At 45.6% G+C, this 20,983-nt stretch overlaps 1 protein-coding gene across 2 annotated transcripts in view; it reads left to right on the forward strand.

Annotated features, from left to right (window-relative positions):
- Window positions 1–20,983, forward strand: part of PRKAA2 (protein kinase AMP-activated catalytic subunit alpha 2) — a 39,348-nt gene that overhangs the window by 584 nt on the left and 17,781 nt on the right. Inside the window, exons 1-5 of one of the 2 annotated variants that reach the window (XM_075002299.1) lie at window positions 11–1,015; window positions 14,859–15,000; window positions 17,330–17,423; window positions 19,336–19,480; window positions 20,778–20,865. In XM_075002299.1, the coding sequence (XP_074858400.1) occupies window positions 673–1,015; window positions 14,859–15,000; window positions 17,330–17,423; window positions 19,336–19,480; window positions 20,778–20,865 (812 nt within the window). In that variant the 5' untranslated portion in view covers window positions 11–672. Of the gene's footprint in view, window positions 1–10; window positions 1,016–14,858; window positions 15,001–17,329; window positions 17,424–19,335; window positions 19,481–20,777; window positions 20,866–20,983 lie in introns of those variants that run through there. The other variant, XM_075002300.1, reaches the window with a different exon arrangement.

Genomic DNA, 20,983 nt, shown 5'->3' on the forward strand with positions numbered 1-20,983 from the left:
AGCGGGGCTGGGCGCGGCGGGAGGCGGGCTCGCCCGGCCCCGGGAGGAGCGGCGGCGGCGCGGGCTGGGAGCAGCTGCACGCCGGGCAGAGACGGACCCGTCGCCCCAGTCCCGGTCCCCTTCCCCGGGCACCCAGCGGGCATTCCCCTCCCCCGCCCCGCCGTGCATGCACCGTGCGGTCCCCTCGCCGCCTTTCCGGGGCACCCGCTAGCCAGCCATCCCCCCGCCGTGCATGCACCGAGCAGCCTCCTTCGCTTTAGCTCCCTGGGCACCCACCGGGCAGCCCCCTGCTCCCCTCCCCACAAGCACAGGGCAGCCCCCTTCGCTTGAGCAAGCCGGGCACCCATCGGGCAGGCTCCCACCCCCCACATGCACCCGGCAGCTCCTTTGTTCCCTTCCCGTGGCATTATCGAGGTAACACCCCCTGCACACATCGAGTAGCCCCACCATACCTCTCTCCATGGGCATCCACCTCCCCCCACGCCCGCATGCATCGAGCAGCCCCCTTCACATTAGCTCCCCAGGCACCCACAGGGCAGGCTCCCACACCTGCACCAGGGAGCTCCTTCACCTCCTTCCCTGGACATTAACCAGGCATGGCCCCTGCACACATCAAGTAGCCCCATTAAAGTCTCCCCAGGCACCCACCAGGCAGCCCCTCCCCCCCCATGCATGCACCATACAGTCCACTCGCTCCCTTTCTGGGGAACCCACTTGGTAGCCCCCCCACCACCACATGCACCATGCAGCCTTCTGTGCGTGCTCCATGCAGGCCCCTTGCTTCCTAGATCACAAGGCATGCCGCCTCACCCCCTTGCCCCAGTACATACAATCTTCCATCCCCTCACCCTGTGCAAGCCTAGCACAATTCCCTTCTTGCCACCAATGCACGTCTGTCTCTTGTTCCCTCCTCCGGCCTGCGCTGCTCGCTCCCTCCCTCTCATGGATGCACAGTGTGAAGTCCTGTCCACTTCCTCTCCCCCTGTATGCCCCTCGCCTATGCGCAGTGCAACAGGTGAGGCCTGTGCGACCTGTAGGTATGAACGGTGTAACTCCCCAACCCCGTGTCACCCTCACCACTCCAGTGCCGGTACTCGTTCACTCCCGCTGTTGTGCAGCCTTTCCCTACCCTAGCCTTTGTAACCCAGGCCAGTCAGGTAGCATCTGGAATCCATGTCTCCTATTGCCCTGTAGTACCCTTGCCTTATCCACAGCAGGGGTCAGGCTCTCTTACCGTTGGTGACTATTGCCAGACAACACAGGGACTGGGATTGCTATGCAGGGAACCAGACCTGGCAACCCGGCCTGGAAATATTTCCCCGAGGCATGTTGAGGCAGCAGCACAATGTCAGCCCACGGAGGTGCCAGGCTGCAGGAGCCAGACATGCTAGAGAATTGGCTTGAGAAGCAATGTGGTGATTACAGCTGAATGATTGCCTTGCTCGTGTTCACCTCAAAAGGGTTAGGGTGTTCAGCTGACCAGATGTACTGATTTTCATAGGACAGTACCCAGTTTGGGGCTTTTTCTTATACAGGGCCTATTATCCCCTGACCACTGTTGCAATTTTTCACACTTGCTCTCTGGTCACCCTACTGGGCATTGACTTCAAGACCCTATGTACTTCCCAAAGCTGACAGGTCCCTGCTGGCCTGCCAAACCATGGCCCACCATGATGGTCTGGGCTGCCAACCTCCCCTGGCCCAGCAGGACCCTCAAGCAGTCTCCTTGACTAGAACCCCAGGGCTGGAAGACCCTGCAGGAGGTCATCGAGCCCAGCCCTCTGGCCAAAGCAGGGCTGCTGGGGTCAGTGAGTGTGTGTGTGTGTGTGTGTGTGGCATGCACTTCTTACGAGGAAGGAGGGTCTCCATCCCCTGCCTCTGCCTCCAGCCCCAACATCACAGCTCTCATTGGCCAGAAACCAGCTAATGGGAGCTCTCTGAGCCATGCTTGTGGCACAGGCAGTGGGGGCTGTGGCAGGCAGGGAGATTGCCCAGGGGGGTCCTGCTAGGCTGATGGCCAGGAGTGCCTCTTGGTCAGAGTTTGCACCTGGCACTCCACTCCCTCCTTCCCTCCAGCCCCTTGTCCCAGGTCACAACCCAAACCCTCCACATCCCCTCCTGCACCCTGCCCTAGGCCACAACCCCTTCCCCCACCCTGCACTCGCTGCTGCACAACTACCTTAGATCATAATCCTCTCCTGCACCCATACCCCCTCCCAGATCTTGCACCTCCTCCATCCCAGTGCCCTGCCCCAAGGCACAACCCCCTCCTTCACCCAAACGTCACACACCCCTGCACCTCAAACCCTTACTCTGAGCTCCCTTCTGCACCTGACCTCCATCTCAGACCCTGCGTGTTCTCCATGAATATCATAGAAGAGTGCAGCCCTTGACCACTTACTATATTCTTGAAGTGGCCACTCTGCTTTAAGGGGACGTAAGGCATTCATGGTGAGGAGAAGGTATTTTTGGCAGAGGGAGTGTTGAATGGGTGTAGGCAGGAAGTTTCAGGGAGATTCAAACCCCCTTCTTTAATAACCATATGCAGCCATTTCTAACCCTGACCTTTACAGTCCCCTTTGCTTGTGGCTAAGAATGGAGTGTTCACACTTTCATTCCAGCATGTAGAAGAAATAAAGTGGTGCCTAAAGGGAGCTGTCTCAGAAATGCCCCAACACTCAGCATTTTTGCTGTTGTTGTGCAAGACGTAATGTCATTCAGTTCCACCAGTGTCACCACTGTAGAAAATGTAGCACGTATCAGCTATGTGTACACTAGGGGAAAATATGCTAATGGCCAAATTGGAGAATACTAATGAGGTGCTGAAATGAATATTCAGTGCCTCATTAGCACGCTGTTGGCGCGGCACTTCGAAAGGAGTAGGAATAAGGGGGAATTTGACATTTCAGGGTCCTTTCGTAAAGGATCCCCGTGTAGATGAGCTGCAAACAAGCGAAATGCGGCACTTTCGAAGTGCTGCGGCTGGCAGCGTGCTAACGAGGCACTGAATATTCATTCTAGTACCTCATTAGTATTCTCCGATTTGGCCATTAGCATGGCCATTTTGAAGTCTTCCCCTAGTGTAGACGTAGCCATTGTCTTGGGGAACAGGGTGGTGAGCAAGAGGAAAAGATGCTCTCTTCTCTTTCACCCTAAAGCCATCAGATCCCCAGAATCAAAGCAGCTTTGGGTTGAGATCTGTAGCAGAAAGGATGGGAGAGTCAAGCTTGATTTATACATAGAGATTCCTACCACAGAGGCTGATTTGTGATCGATGAACATTCACCTTGCACTTTCAACTCCCTGCCTCAGCTGTCTGAAAGATTTGTGAATGAAAATACGCATGCCTTTTTTTTCCCCCATCAATTGCAATGTTATATCACATTTCTCTTATAATGGTGCCAAAGAAAAATACACAGTTCATCTGCTCTCTAAGAAAAAAAAAAATTGGTCCTCTTCACTCAGAAAATTCCCAGCATCCCAGAATAGTTATCAGGATAAATAAGTCTGGCAAAAGGGGAATATTTAAATAATCAAATCTCTACAGTATGCACTCCTGACTTTCATGCACAGCCAGCAGTTTCCAAATCAAACGTTTAAAGCAAGGTTAAACAATTTGGATTTAAGAAAACAATTCTTTTTCAGGGACTAGTGCCTTATACATGTAATAGATCTTTTAGTATTTTTGCCTAAAACGACATCTCTTTTTCTAGTGGGAGTTCAGCATATTCACTGTAGGTTTGTGGTTTCCAAACCAAGATTAAAACTAGGTGTATTCCTTCTGTGCTAAATTATAGCAATTTTGATTTAATGGGCATGAGAGTCACCTGTAGTTATTATGGTCTAAAAAGCAATATAAAGGAAATTAAATATATTTTGAGCAATTGATTCAAGCTTTTATATATATATTACATAATTGTTTCCTACGCCCTAAGAATATGAACTATGTAATCATGTTACAACCATTTTTCAGGCTGATTTGTTTTTAATAACCCTCATGATCTGGAACTATCACTTTACACAGTGCCTTAGCAAAGTCCCTGTTCCTGCCCCCCAAAAGAAGACAATGATAAACATTAGGGTACCACACTGTAATTTAGAAGGGGGAAAGATGTGGGTATTATCAAGGAGGAAAAAGGATTTCTTGAAAATGGACAGTTTTAATCAGGGACTGGATTTTGGTTAAACGAGGAAGAGATAACAGGCTTCAGCAAGAGATCCAATATGAGATGGCTTGAGTGGCTAGGAGTTGTTAGACGAGTTAAAGACAACCGTGAGTTTACAGGTCATGGGGCTTTCATTAAATGTAGGAAAAATTACAGCAATAATAGCAGTAAAGGAAAGCAGCGTCCCAGAGCTCCAGCCAAGATTACCACCCCATTGTCCTGGGCACCATGTAAACTGATCAGAATCAAACCCTGTGCTAGAGGGCTCTGAAGCTAGAAGACAAACTAGGCAAAATAGAGAGGATGGCTATATAACATTGAAGCAAATGGTTATGAGGAATTGGGGCAGCTTTGTTTGTTACATATTTTATAGTTTTCCTTTTTAATGGTGGGTAGAGGTAGGGTCTGGAGCAGGGAAGTTAATAACAAGAAATTAGTTCTCTCTCAGTCTAAGTTTTTCTGTTCCCGTTGTTGTTTGCAGGAACATTAAGTGCTTTGACTTTTACTGCGTCAAAGATACCCAGGTGCCTCTGAGGGAAAGCTCATCTAGAGTTTCTCTGGTGAGCTAGGACATTTCAGGACTTCGTGACTATTTCCTGCTCAAAAGTATCTAAATCTGGAAGAGTCTCTTTTAGAAACAGATTTGTTCACATCTCTTCCAGGCTTGCCTTGCTAACCTCTTACCAAGCATGTTTGCCATACGCTGACAATAATGCACTGCTCCAGAGAAGAGAGAGGTACTTAAAGAGGGTATGGCTATTATGTTTTGACCTGGCTTCTCTGAGGCTGTAGCCAGTGCTGATAACTAGCCCTTTCAGTCATTGTCTTGTTGTAAGAACTGGATGGCTGCATCTTGCTGTTCCTCTCATTGGCCCTCTTCCACCACAAGGCTGACTTCCGCTAGCCCAAGTATTGATAGTCCCAGGGTCAATTCTGTTTGTGGTTTTCAGTGTTGCAGAAACTGGTCATAGTAGTAGTCACTAACAGGAAAGCGACTAGAGCCAATTTCAAACATAGCCCTCCCCTCCCCCATGCCCAACACCTTTCTTTCTAGGGAATAATTGAGAAAGCAAATGATTTGGTTTCATTTGTATTTTCTTTCTGAGTAATTCCCTCTCTCTTCCCAGTTTCTCGTGACAAATAGGAGCTAAAAGCTCCCTCAGAGGCATGTATCAGGCCACTGAAGTCAGGGAAAGACATCTAGGCTATGTCTACACATGGGGCGCTTTTTTGGCAGTGTCCTGAAATAGCTGCTTGCATCTGAGAAATGCGCCCATCATCTCGAAAAAGTTTCCGAGATAACAGGTGTGTTATTCTGGCACCCTTGTAAACCACATCGCAGGAGTACAGGATTGCCTCGAAATAGCCTATTTCAAGATTAGGGTGCCATGTAGCCGTAGCCCTATAGATGCTGATAGGCTTTGGATCAAGCCCGCAACATGGCTATGTCTACACTAGCCCAAAACTTAGAACTGGCCATTTCGAAGTTTACTAATGAAGTGCTGAAATACATATTCAGTGCCTCATTAGAACACCGGCAGCCACGGCACTTCGAAATTGACGTGGCTTGCTGCCGCGTGGCTCATCCAGATGGGGCTCCTTTTCAAAAGGACCCCGCCAACTTGGAAAAAGACCCCCATTTGGACAAGTCACACGGTGGCGAGCCGTGTCAATTTCGAAGTGCCATGGGTGCCGGCATTCTAATAAGGCGCTGAATATGTATTTCAGCACTTCATTAGTACACTTCGAAAGTTTTGGGCTAGTGTAGACATGGCCCATGTGTATTAATATAGGAAGAAGTGCACTAAAAAATGGCAGTGAGACTGATAATCTAGCTCATTAGTCTAGGGCCTGGAGGGCTCCCTTTCTTTAGGAGGAAAAACTACATCAAAAGCTTTCCCACCAAATGGAGGGCTTTGTGACCTCATAACCCACCCCAGGGATCTATGGGTCAAAATAGTACTACCCCCGCCGCCCTCCTCTCCAGGCCTAAGGATTGTCTTCCCTTCCACACACACAATAAGGTCATCCCGTTCCCAACAGCAGCCAGAGCGCCTGAGAAGCTTCACAGCTTCTCACTACTGCTCTCCTCGCTCCAAAGAGGAAAGAGGTGTGTGGAGGAGAGTTCTCTTGACATTAGCTCATGAGCTTTCCCATCAGACAACCTCCAGGACCAAAGGGAAACATGCGACATACCACCTGCTTCTCAGTTCTTCCCTTGCTTGTGGAGGCTGCATATGTGATGCTGCTGGGGGATTGCTGCAGGTCTCAAAGGCTTGTGCATTGGAGTTGCTCCCGTCCTCCCATATCACAACTCCACCATAGTAGACCCCTGCCACCAGAACTGGGGAGAGCCTGTTATTTTTGGCCTGTGTGTCAGCAACGGCCAGGACCCAGCACCCCCAGAAGAACCTGGAGGCAGTTCATTGCAGGATCTACTGGTCTGAAGCCTGTTCTAATATTAGTGTCTTAACTAGCATGAAAAATTGTTCATGTACTGAAAGCAACACATTTAGCTGCTTCCACAGCATGGAATCATAGCAGTCTGGGGCTGAAGGGACCTCAAAGTCATCACATTTAGCACCCAGTGCTGAGGCAGGAGCAAATAAACCCAGAATATCCCTGACAGAGGTGTAACCACCTCTTCTTAAAAATCTCCAGTGATGGGGATTTCACTGTCACCGTTGGAAGCTTATTGCAAAGCTTTCCTGCCTTTCTAGCAAGAAATTTTTCCCCAATGCTTACTATAAATCTTCCTGGCAGCACATTAAGCAGATTAACACTTATTGGTTTACCTCCAGTAGACAGAGAGAGAGCTGTCATCTTCCTAACAGCCTTAGACAATTGATCATCATCCTCTGTACAGCAGTCTTAAACAGAAGAATGGCCCTATTGGGTCAGCCCAAAGGCCCAGCGAGCCCAGTAGCTTGTCTTTCAACAGTGGCCAATGTCCCGTTTCCCAGAGGGAATGAACAGAACTGGTAAACACTGTCTGGTGCCCAGTCTCTCATACAGAGGCTTGGGACACCCTCCCTTCCCATCCTGCAAATAGCCACAGATGGACCAATCCTCTGAATTTGTCTAGCTCTCTTTTGAAGACTTATGTGGTACTCCTCTGATTCTTCTCCTCTCAAGACAAAACATGCCCAGCTTTTTTAAACCTTTCCTCCGAGGCAGGGTTTTCTAAACTTTTATTAGTTCTGTAGCTCTGCTCTGCACTGTTTCCAATTTGTCCACATGGTTCCAAAAGTGACACAGTACGCTAGCTCAGGAGTGACACAGTACGCTAGCTGAGGCCTCTCCAGTGCTAAGTAGAGTGGGATAATTGTCCACCATGGCTTACATATGTCACTCCTGTTAATACCACCCACATTGGGACCATTTTAGCAACTGCGTCACATTCATTTGTGATCTACTATAACCCTGAGGTCCTTTTCAGCAGTAATACCCCCTACCCAGTTATCCCCATTGTGGAGTTGTGCCTATTGTAGAGGTGCACAGTTTCCCAACTAGACTCAGAAGCTGAAGATAAAATCATTGGCGAGAACAGAACACAGGCTAACAACCGCAACAACCTTTTAAACAGGGCACAAAAATGTGTTTACACCAGCATGGACAGAGTCCTCTGGCTGGAAATAGCTACATTAGAAACTTAAAGTGTTTAAAAGGAAATGTTGAGTCTGTCTCTCAAGACATATGTGTAGTCTTAACGTGTCCCTGGGGAGTGAGACATTACTATCACTGTATCTAATCCTTTCTGTAAGCAAAAGATGGATGGCAAAACAGACTGTTTATTTTTAATTATTAATGTGTTTGAATTAAAAAACCTGCAGCAGTACGGGTTGTTTTTCAGGGTTGGAAAGGAGATAAGCTATTCAGTACTGTAGTATTTTTTTCTTTAACTGCAATTTTTCAGGCCTGGTCCAATACGCCTAAGAGTGAGGATGAGATTGATGTAAATACATAGCAGAATATAATATGTCATTGGGGATATAGAGGGTTGTGGAGAACGTGGGGTTGAGATCTGGGTTCTATTCCTGGCTGTGTCACTTCTGTGACCAAGCCACTTAACTTTGCCATACCTCAGTTTCTCCTCCAAAAGCAGTTATGTCATTGTTGGTGACCACCGAAGGCATGGCATGGAATAATTCTTTAATATAAGAAAATGGTCTGAGATTCTTCAGTGGATGGTGTTTCCATGCACACCTGCAAAGTGTATTACGCTTCAAACTGTTGAGGTGTGTGATTTGTTGGTATAAAATATGGGGTTTCTGTTTTCCTGCCATATCTTATGTCTTAGGGACTTAGCTATCCCGGGTGCCAAGTCTATAGATATTGATGTGATGTGCTCCACTCTTGTCTCCTTTCCTTCTGCCCCCAACCTCTCCATCACAGAATATAACTCACACTCCATGTACGGTAAAATGGCTATTATTCGGTGCACTTCCCCCCCAGAGAACTGGAGGTGCCAAATAATCAAATGTGCCAGGTATTGGAGCACAGCAGTTGGCCCTGGCTGGTCAGCTGGCCCGCATGCCAGTTACCACAATGTGCTGGTTATCCGGGTGCCACATAACCAACCTTTTACTGTACATGCTACATTAACCTTGCTGGACGAGACTGACTTCCCTCCAGCACTATGCCACAAGGGATGTGCTCCCGTTGCAGGGTCACCGTTAAGTGGCCCTACCCTGTCCTCCTCCCAGATCCCACTGTAGAGTGTAGATTGCTTGATCACAGGGTTTTCTAGAAATTCTGGACTGCAGAGCAGCCCATACGCAGCACAGCCCAGGGTGCTGTAAACCAGAGCAAGCATTTGGAAGCTCTAATTTCCAGACTCCTAAGAGATGCAGCAGTGCTTCTTAATATTGATGATTGGTATTGTCTATGCACTGCACAGTGTGCGTGACCCTGTTTACTTTAGCCCAAAGTTAAATCGCTGACTTGCATGTATGATGCAAACTGTGGTGTATCGCAGTTCCATTTATTCGTCATAGTATTTAAAACATGAAAATGGCCATGCAGAGCCATACTTTTATTTTCAAGTGTGGCCAAGTGTGTTCTATTTTTAGGAAACTCTTATTGAGGAAAGAATCTCTGGCTGTGCTTATCTCCTCTCTAATAATAATGACCTCGCTCACCCAGAATGATAACTGCGTTCCTGCTCTGTCGTTTTCATGCTTGGCTCCTGTCCACACTCAGACACTGCAATGTGCTTTAATGATCTGCTTAAAACCTTTAAAATGGTTTGCTTTTCATAATTTAATGGCTGGGTTTATCCATAAAACAATTAATGCTCCCTGTCTTCAGATTATTATGATGGGGGACTCACAGATTGCAAATATCACTGTATCTTTGTGTTTATTGTAAATAAGTTTTCAGTGTAATCTGAAAAAAAAATCAAAACTAAAACAAAGACCCACTTGTGCCTCCACCTTTTTACTATAGTACAAGAAACACTGAAAATTTTGTTAACTGCATGTAGCCCTACGCTGTTATATAGAAACAATTGATTCCGGCATTATTTTAGAAAATATACATATTAGAGTGCTTGAAACAAATTCTCAAGTAGAAATAAATCAGCTTTTTATCTCTTAAAATATATCAACAGTTTCTTTGGTTGTTCCTCTTTAGGTTAAATTTTGGATCTCTCTTCATTGAGAGAACTCCTGAGCAATGTGATTATTAAACTACAGATTATTTCTTTAAGACTTAAATGAAGTTGATTTCTGTAAAAGATAGTAAAGTAAGTGACATAAAAGACAGGAAAGGCATACAGAGCATTTACAAATATATGGACATCAAAGATATATAAGATGAGGACAAAACTGAGAATTTTCAATTCATACAGAATCTCAGTGCTAAAATACAGCAGAGCAAGCTGGAAATTTACCAAAAATATTAAAGAGAGAACTAGATACTCTTGAGAATGAATGTTGACAAACGCTTCTGGGCATGGTTTGGAAAGATATCATTACCAATGAAGAGCTCTGAGAAATCTCCGTCTTACACCAGAATACTGTACACTGGACATGTGTGGGGCATGAGCTCCAGGTACCAGCACACAGATTCCTACAGGAAGCTGTCAAGTGGAAACCAACCAGGAAATGAAGGTGGACAAGAGAAACCTGAAGAAGACCTCTGAGCAAGCAGGGCAGAATGGTCCATCTGTGTGCCCCACAAAAGATATGAGTACTTCTTGGTGGTCACTTGATAATGAGTAGGACGTCTTCATGTCACCCTCCTATTTGTGAGTCCATTGATGGCTGATCAGCCCAATTCTGGAGCCACAGATTTTATCACAGAAGGGACAGGTGTTGGTTGCTGTTGGAGGGGTGTGAGGCAGTTTTTGACACTTTTCTTCTTCTCTGCCTCTTCCTATCTGCACTATGGCGGAACCTCTCAAATTGCACTACCCCCTCATGGATTACCACTCTCCAGTGGGGATGGTCTTGGGCAAGGTTCTCCCAAGTGTCAACACCAATGCTGCACTTTTTCATATGTGCCTTCAGCATGTTTGTATATCGTTTCTGCTGGCCCCCAACGCTCCTCTGTCCTTCCTCCAATTCAGAAAACAGAATCTGTTTTGGGAGGTGCTGATCAGACATCCAAACCACGTAACCAGTTCAAATGAAATTGTTGATGGGTAATAATGGCTTCAATGCTGGTCATGTTTGACTCTTCCAGGACGCTAGTGTTCATGCGCCTATCCTCCCAAGAGAATTGCAGGATTCTCCTCAGGCGGCATTGATGATATTGTTCAAGTGATATCGTATGTTGTCCAGGTTTCACATGCATACAGTAGCATTGGAACAACCACTGCATGGTATAAAAGAGGCTTGTCTACACTTGTCCCCAACTTCAAAGGGAGAATGTTAATCAGGGTGATGGGAGATTACTAATGAAGTGCTGCAGTGAATATGCAGCACTTCATTAGGCTAAATCTCCCCCACAGCAACTTTAAAATGTCAAAATTGGAGAGTAAAGGCACTTCGAAGTAGCGCAGACACTTCAAAGTGCCTGTGGCTACACGCATGCTGGTACCTCGAAGTTTGACACTTCGAAGTTGCCACGGGGGAGAATTAGCCAAATGAAGCGCTGCATATTCACCGTAGCACTTCATTAGTAATCTCCCACCACCCTTATTAACATACTCCCTTTGAAGTTGGGGGCAAGAGTAGAGAGTAGTTATTAATGGTTCTCAATCCTGCTGGAAAGGTATAACAAGAGCACAGTAAGCAGTGGAAGTGTTGATAATGCTGCTAAACAATATTGACTTCCCGTGGCCCAGCAAATTCTCCTGTTCGGCAGTGATCAGGCCCCAGGTGTTGGGTTGGGAAGGATCTTATGTAATGGTAATTAAATGTATGAAGCTAAAAGCAAAATATTAGCCAATCAACATTTGCATGGTGCGAGTAGCAATAGGATGGGTGAGTTATGGGTTGATGTTCTGGCCTCTTTGACATCTCAGTGTCAAGGAAGATTCCCATTAACATCAGTTGAGCCAAATTCCACCTACTTATGTCAAGTTAAGCATGTATAAGTCTTTGCGGACTCCTCACCATTTATCAAATTACAGCACAAGAATGGTGGTAAAGGCTTTAAAGTTGTACACTACTCCATGGCCATGTCTACACTAGCCCAAAACTTCGAAATGGCCATTCCTATCAATAAGGGAATTTCGAAGTTGCCAGGATCCTTTCTGAAAGGAGACCCGTCTGGATGAGCCATGTAGCGGCTAGCTGCATCCATTTCAAAGCGCTGCAGCTGCCAGCATTCTAATGAAGCTCTGAATATGTATTTCAGCGCTTCATTAGTAAACTTGGCCATTTCGAAGTTCTGGGCTAGTGTAGATGTAGCTTATGAATGTTACGCAAGGAGTGATCGTCCTATAATTTCTTTTGCTTATAATTCTGTCTTCAGAGTCACAGAACACTTTGTGGCACAGGCTGTTCAAATTGCAAAATTTGCTGGGTCTCATTCCCAGCTCACTCACATGATTTTTAATCTGCTGTGACTCCACTAACCTCAGTAGATTTATGCCCAATTTACATCAGTGTGAGAGCAAAGTCAGTCCCAGCGTGCTGAGTAGGTGATAATCTGCATCAACTCAGTTCTTGCTAACCCATATTTTTAAAGCACATATTAAAATTTGCAGCAGGAGCATCTCCCTTCTTAAATCAGAGCTTGCTACAAGTCTTAAGAATTAGCTTTTCTACTGCATTATTCAGAAGCTGAGAAACATAACTGTGGCAATGCCCATTGAACAAAGACGTCTGCAGAATTTGGCCTTTAATATTATTTTGCACAGTGTCATGGTTGCATATGAGCATTTAAGCGTATAAAATTCTATTTTTAAGAATAGCTCATTTGAGATTGAGACAACCCCTGCATGCCAATGAATCTTTTACAGTCATTTATGTATAGGTACTTCTGATTAATCTAATCTTTACATGCTGTAAATCCTTGAAATTTAGCCTTGGCTATGACCTCCACAGAGAAAAATAGTCCATTCAGGGTCCTATTTTCCTCAGTATTTTTTCTTTATTTGTTTTTAATTAAGGTGCCGTTCCCTTGTGTTTCAAGCCTGCATAGGGGAAGTAATGTACAACACAACACATAACAGACTAGCACTTGTCATTATTCTTGAATTGATCTTGGTGCTGAAGTTCAATCCTGTACAAAGGGCTTCTTTAATGCCTATGCATCACGTACGTTCCACTTAAGTCTTTAAGGTCTAAAGTTCACTGAGGCTTAAAATGTACAAGACCCTTCCCGGCATCCTACTCCCTGGAGGATATTATAACTGGAGGTAGTTGAGAATTTTCCAACGAAAGTGTCAGTGCCTTTCTGATTGGGTATATCATTTGTTTTTAGGGGAAGGGTGAGTGTAGTAATAACTCACAACTGTTTTTAAAGGCCTGGTTTTTGTTCTGGTGGCAAATGAAAACAGATCTTGAAAGTTCAGTTTTTTTTACCAAATGGCATGCTTCTTCTCCAGACTGCTCTCCTCTAGATGCAGCATAAAATGTGTCTCTGCTAATTTTGTTCCAGGGTAAATGCTAAGATTTCCACTATCGCTGTGGCCACACTTCGCCAGAACTTTGAAATGGCCATGCTAATGGCCAAATTGAAGAATACTAACGAGGCGCTGAACTGAATATTCAGCGCCTCATTAGCATTTGCATGCTTCTGGCCACGGCACTTGAAAGCACCACTTTTGAACATGCACAGCTCGGCGCGCTACATGGGGGGGGTTGTCCTTTTCCAAAGGGCCCCGCACATTTCAAAATCCCCTTATTCCTCTCAGCAGATGAGACCACTGGTGTAGACAAGCTGTGTGGCAATGAAACTTGGTCAAGTGCCATGGCCACCAGCATGCTAATGACGTGCTGAATATGCATTTCACTCCCTCATTAGTATTCTTCGATCTGGCCGTTAGCATGGCCATTTTCAAAGTTTTTACTACGTGTAGACTTAGCCTATGTGTTTATTAAGTTCTTGCAAAGACAGATGTCTGTGTAAGGCCACACCCCACTTGGTTATGGTGGGAATGGTCCGAGAGGGGGTGATTGGAGTAGTCATCAAGCCCAGAGCAGGAAATGTGAATATTATCTGTCATTCAGTATAATGCTGCTTAGCAGTTAATAAGGATGTTTGAATGCTCACAAGTACGTTAAGTGGAGATAGAAGGGGCTGTCAAGCTGGGAATTTTGCATTAAGTTAAAAACTCTTGAGTCAGAGTCTCCTGTTCTGGTATACCACTGCCAGGCATGTCAGTGATTTGTACCACTATCTCTCAGAGCAGGGTTTGGCTTGCTCCCTTGAAGTGATCTATGAGGCATGCTTGAAAATTCCCATTTATTTGAAGCAGGTAGGAAGCTTTCATAGGAAAATGGGACCCACGCCAACAAATAACTTCTGCCAAGAAAAAAGAAAAGCAGAAAGTCAACTGCTTCTAACCAGCAGGTTTGTTAGAAAACTTTTCCAGTGTATGATAAAGGAAGGATTTTTGTGGGTAAGGTAAAGAAGCTTTAGTTTAATGTAGTTAGAATCCGGAAAGCAGCAGAAGAGGATTAGAAATGTGTGTAGTTAGCAAAAGGATTACAACATAGTGGAAGAGCCAAGGTTTATGCAAGCCCTAATGGCCTGACGTCCAATGAGACCAAAGCTGCACTTTTGAAATACATAGCAAATCAGAGCCTGCCTCTTAGAGGATACTCAGTTCTGCTCTGTCCATCCTGGATGAAGATCAGAGGAATGTGAAGACTGGAGTGTGAGGGCGGGGAGGGCCTCTGAAACAAGCTCTCTGAAAACATAGTTTCCTTGTCTGTGAGAGCTGTGGCCTCTGAAACTTTCTGCAAGGTCATTCGTTGTGTCCATGTCATAAATCCAGCCTTGGGGCTTGGACTGAGATTTCATACAAGGCCATTGAGTCATCTTCAGATGGTGACAACAACATGGCTTGGACTTGGCATCACTAACTGAGAGACAATATTCCTTTATTAGTCATCTGAGTCACAGAGTCCAGTCTCTTGTACAGGCCAGAGGTTCCCAACTTTCACACAATTTACCCATTATGACCCTCCGGCCCATTGTTCCCTCAATATCCACCTGTTTCAGTAAACTAAATTACTCCTACAGGTTGTTGCATTCTCGTTAGTGACATTCTAATGGTTCTCTTTCCATTAGTTGGAGAACACCAGCTGACTGGACATAAAGTAGCAGTAAAAATTTTAAATAGACAGAAAATTCGGAGCTTGGATGTGGTTGGGAAAATCAAGAGAGAAATTCAAAACCTAAAACTCTTTCGGCACCCACATATTATCAAACTGTAAGTACTATTGCTACTGTTTTCCTGCACTCATATTGCATTTCTAGTCTACGCTGGGCCAAGAGGAAATCCTCTTGAATGCATTTCTGTTTGACTAGCAAATTAAATCACACTGGGGAAGGGTCAACTTGTAATTCTGAATATTGAGAAGCATATCAGAGCAAGCTAGAATATATTCACTACATAATTTATTGAAGACATTTTGTAATTTTTCCCAATTGACACATCTGTTCATTAAGGCCTTGTTCCATCCTCACTGAAACTGTGATTTCTAAGGGCTTTGGAGCAGGCTGCCTTTATGGCATGCTAGTCATGGACGAAAGTTATAAGTTAAGGCCTTGATGCTGCAAATCAGACTGACATGCTCCACTTTAGCTGAATTCAGTGGAACTACTTTCAGTAATATAAGCTGTGTCTACACATGCACGTGACTTCGAAGTAGCGGCACTAACATCGAAATAGCGCCCGTCGCGGCTACACGCGTCGGGCGCTATTTCGAAGTTACCTTCGACGTTAGGCGGCAAGACGTCGAAGTCGCTAACCTCATGAGGGGATCGGAATAGCGCCCTACTTCGACGTTCAACGTCGAAGTAGGGACCGTGTAGACAATCCGCGTCCCGCAACGTCGAAATTGTGGGGTCCTCCATGGCAGCCATCAGCTGGGGGGTTGAGAGACGCTGTCTCTCCAGCCCGTGCGGGGCTCTATGGTCACCGTGTGCAGCAGCCCTTAGCCCAGGGCTTCTGGCTGCTGCTGCTGCTGCAGCGGGGGATTCATGCTGCATGCACAGGGTCTGCAACTCGTTGTCGGCTCTGTGTATCTTGTGCTGTTTAGTGCAAGTGTGTCTGGGAGGGGCCCTTTAAGGGAGCGGCTGGCTGTTGAGTCCGCCCTGTGACCCTGTCTGCAGCTGTGCCTGGCACCCTTATTTCGATGTGTGCTACTGTGGCGTGTAGACGTTCCCTCGCTGCACCTATTTCAATGTGGTGCTGCACAATGTCGATGTTGAACATTGACGTTGCCAGCCCTGGAGGACATGTAGACGTTATTCATCGAAATAGCCTATTTCAATGTCGCCACATCGAAATAGGCTACTTCGAAGTAGGCTTCACATGTAGACGTAGCCATACAAAGCTAAGCAGGCATGCAGGTTTTGCAGGATGAGGGCCCAATCATGCTACACTGAAGTCAATGAGAGCAGATCAGAGCCCTAGACCATGATAGACCCATCTTGATGGGAAGTTTGGGGTATTTTCTTGGCAATATCAGGCATAGTAGCTTTATCAGCTCCACTTCTGTGTATTTACACTTGTGCAAACCCCATTGCTTTCAATGGAATGGCAGCATGAAGAAGCTAGGGCTTGTGAGCAACCCCTTCCAGCTCAAGTAACTACCATTGATGTCAATGGTAGAGATTGTTGTCTCTTCTCTTTTGGCCTGATCCTGTAGTGGTTGAAGGGAATGTAATTTTGTTTGAGCAGTGACTGTACAGTCAGGCTCTTCAGGGGAAATTCTAGCCCCAAACCAGAGGGAGTTCTCCATTAGTAGTCAATGGTTTGAGGACAAAAGTCATCAGAAGACTAATGTTAACGTTTTCTGTTGATTAAGCTAAAATTCAAGCAAGAATTTTCAAAAACTGCCACTCTGAAGTTTCTGGATTTAAATTGCAAATAGGTAACTGCACTTCAGTAGTTTAGTGTGCACAGATTAAAAATACAGAAGCCTCAAAGTTTAACATCACACATCAAGTTACATGTTGAACCTCTGTAATCTGGCACTCTCTGGTCCCTCAACATCCATAGTCAGGCATGATTTTATTTAGCTGGATGTCCACTTATCGTGGGTGTGGCCGAGTCTCCCATGGTCATGAAGTACGTTCTGTACCGTTGTTTAGCTTTAATTTCCCCCTAAATGTCTTCTAAGAGGCCCGCAAGCATTGGAAGCATTGGTAATGTTGCTAGACATCGTTGACCTCCTGTGGTTCAGCAAATTCTCTGGTTTGGAAGCCTTGAGGCCCCAAGGGTACTGCATTATAGTGGTTCAACCTATATTATAGTAGCCAGCTAGTAATACATTTGCCATTTCTGTCAAATAAAGTGGTTAACTGGCAATTAGAAGGCTAATCTGATGTATAGAAGCCCTTAAAACTGGCCCATGACCTACGGAGCCTCCCTCTTAGAGGCAAGAGGTCAAATTCTGCTTCCATACATGGAAAGCAGTAATATACACAAGATCAAAATGAATGTTTATTTTATGGAAGAAGTTATAATAGTAAGCAGTTTAGAAGCCTTGGCCTGTTGTTACTAACCCAAACTCTCTCTTTTGTTTTTGAAGATACCAGGTCATCAGCACTCCAACTGATTTTTTCATGGTAATGGAATATGTATCAGGTGGCGAATTGTTTGATTACATCTGTAAGCATGGACGTGTAAGTCTCAGTTTCTTATCAAGACAGGTGTGCACAGAAGTCCAAATTTCACTGCTTTTGGGGGGCACTTTCTGTGTCCCCCTGCGGCCTGAGGAGCCCCTGCATGTGCATGGCCAAAGGAGATGGCGCTTCCCGTGATAGGAGTTTAGAATACTAGCATTGGAAGGGACCTCGAGAGGTCATCAGCGCCAGTCCTCTGCCCTCAAAGCAGGACCAAGCACCGGCTATACCATCCCGGTCAGCTATTTATCAACCTGTTCTTACATATCTCCAGTGATGGAGATTCTGCAAACACTTCAGACGGTTTAGTCCAGTACTTAAGCACCCTGACATTTAGGAAATTTTCCTCATGTCCAACCTCAACCTCCCTCACTGCATATCTCTCTCCCCCAGCTTCCCCCCACCACACACCAGTGGAGCTTGCTCTCCCTTAATGGCTGGAGGAATGGGCTCACCCCTTCTCCTTCCCATGGCCCCAGGGTTGGAGGAGGTTGTCTCTTCTTCTCTCCTCCCCCGCCCCAGTCAGGTGGAGCTGGTTCTCCTCTGTTCTGGGACCAGAGGCACACACTGTCCCCTCCCTCACCCCAGAGGAGTTCTTTGCCCTGGCCCCGCTGATCTCTTGCCCCCCCCACCGCCACATATGCCCCCGTGCCAAAGTATATTTGTGTGGGAAGAGGATCAGAGCTGAAGAATAAAATGGTTTTGCTAAGTGCTGTGCCTGTTCATTAAATGGGACTAAGCTAGTCCTATCCTGAATGTCTTCCTCTAGGCCTAGAGTACAACTGTGTTTATCTGTGCAACTACTCCCTGATGTGTTGCAACATACAAATATATGAAAACAAAAAAGCCAGAGACTGTCAGTTAACAAACAAATAATCCTACTGTTAATTACAAGGAGAATCACTAGTAACTATCTTACCAATGTTTGGTAGATTCTATACAACCACCAGTGAGAAATAGATAAGATGGCCTAATAAAGTTCTCAGTTAGGATATCAAGAAAGTTTGGGCTATAATGCTAATGTTCCATCCTGTAATATCAGAAAAGCAATGCATTTTATATTAATCTATTATGTATAAATGCACTGATAAAAAGAGTCATTTTCGTTGAGCCTTTAAATTTATTAATACAGGTCTGATTTTTTCAGCAAGCTTTTTTTCCCGTTTATAAGACAATGTGTGATCTTTTTGCTCTTTAACATTTAGCAACTACATTTTTCACGAAAGGAACCATTACAGAATTGTCACTATAAATGATCAGAAACACACTTTATTAGTTCTGATTCCCCATTGCCGTCTTCCTCATTATAGAATCATACTACTGCTCCATTTTTACCCTCTACTAAGCCACCTACTCCATTCCTCAGGGTTGAATTGTTCCCTGTAGAGCACTGTGCAATGCTTTGTCAAGTTCAGATTAAAATCTCACACACTAGGACAGCTACTGGCTCCTTCGAGAGACTAGGCCACAGGCTAATAGATTTCACTATTCAGAAGATCTTCGATGGTGCTTAATTTGTAATAAAAGAGGTGCTGAGACTCATGCAATTCTTTTTTACGTTCATAATGGACACAGCAAATCCAGAGGGGGGGAAAAAAGGCTATAAGCCACTAAGCCTAGATGTACTGGGGCTCAGCCCCGATGCAAATTGTGCTGCTCGTTGAGACCAACAGTCTGCGTTGAGTGTTTCCTTATTTTGCCACATGACCACTAATTAACAGCATTATTTCAAAACAGTAACACAGTATAAAAATGCAAGGGTAAAAATCTCCTTCATACATTTGATTTTGTTTAAAGTCTTGTAAGTTGTTGATTGTAATTTGATCTGTGCCTCCTAGAACTGTTCAGCTCCTTTTGGTGTCAAAGTGCAGTTTCAGATAAAGCTTTAACAGTTTCCCCTGGTGTTTTGTAGGTGGAAGATGCAGAGGCTAGACGCCTTTTCCAGCAGATTCTCTCCGCAGTGGATTACTGTCACAGGCATATGGTTGTCCACAGAGACCTGAAACCAGAGAATGTGCTGTTGGATGCACACATGAATGCCAAGATAGCTGATTTTGGTATGTGACCCCAACAGCATTCCAGCAATGTAGCCAGCTTGCTGGAGTGTGTCCGCACAACACGCCTCACAGAACTGAGTCAGTTTACAGAGCCATTACCAGTTTCATAATTTAAATGGAAGAGTTCCATAATTGTAAAACCTCACCCTTCACTGAAGACCAGCATTGCTAATTAGGGCTCTAGTATGTGTGTGGTACATGGGTTTTATCAGAGTGGAGAAACTAGGCAATTTACAAATTCATCACTGTTTTCAGTGCAATAATTTACAAAAAACATTTAGCTAATATTCATGGCAGACTCCAAGGCAGCTGCATCAGGGTGGAATTTGTCCTTAAATGACCACTCTGGGTCAGACCAAAGATCCATCTAGTCCAGTGTCTTGTCTTCTGACAGTGGCCAGTGCCAGGTGTTCGGGGGCATGAAGAGCAGGTAATCATCACATGATTCAGCGCTGTTGCCCAGTCCCAGCTTCTAGCAAACAGAGGCGTGGGACACCATCTTTACCATCTTTACTCATCATGGCCAGGGCCATCCCTGGGGGTGGGGAGGTGCAAGGCCTGTGACATAGGCACCGAGTTGCTAATCTGCTGGGCGGGGAGGTGTGGTTTCCCCTGGATCCATCCATTCCCCTCTGTCCCAATGCACTGCCATGCCTCTTCCCTCCCCCACCCTGTTCTGCCTCTTCCCTGAGCATGCTGCATCCCTGTTATCCCCCCTCCTCCCCAGTGCCTCCTTATGCTGTGAAACAGCTGATCCTCAGCAGGTGCTGCAAGGAAGTGAGAGGCGCTAACTGGTGGGGCCCACCCGTGAGCAGGAGACACTGCAGGCAGGGAGAAGGGGAGGTTCCAGTAGTGGGGGTTGCTGGAGGTGATCCAGCCCTGGAGCATGGGGCCCAGGGCGGTCACCCTGATTAACTGTTCCCAAGGGATGGCTGTGATCATGGGTTGTGCTCCATGAATTTATCTAGTGCTTTTTTGAAGCCTGTCATGTCTACTTCCATGCATCTGCTCCTGTTGTAGAATTACTTGTATGTTGGGCTCACTTCACTTCACAAAAGAACAGCGCCCATATGATTTAGAAAGCCAGTTAGCAGTTTCAGGCAGGTTATTATAGATATGTGATCTCAGAGTTATTTATAATACATTATGCTCCCCTCTTCCAGACACCCCTAACTATTTCATTAAATTGCCTCTGCTCCTTCCCTTGCTGCTACTCCTATCGTCCTCTTAGAAGCCCAGCATTCTCGTGAACCACGCATTCAAAGTACATGCCCACATATAAGAGTCTTGCTTTCAGGGTTGTCGAACATGATGTCAGATGGTGAATTTCTGCGAACCAGCTGTGGCTCCCCAAACTATGCAGCACCTGAAGTCATCTCCGGAAGGTATAACATATCCTCGGGAAAAACCCATTTTAATGCAAGTCTATGTACAGATGTGAGTCTTGCCTCGGTGCTTATATTTGAAACCTGTTCTGCCTTTTTTTCTTAAAGTGGGTGTGGT

The sequence above is a fragment of the Carettochelys insculpta genome, chromosome 9 (genome assembly GCF_033958435.1).
Source record: "Carettochelys insculpta isolate YL-2023 chromosome 9, ASM3395843v1, whole genome shotgun sequence".
Taxonomy (NCBI): domain Eukaryota; kingdom Metazoa; phylum Chordata; order Testudines; family Carettochelyidae; genus Carettochelys; species Carettochelys insculpta.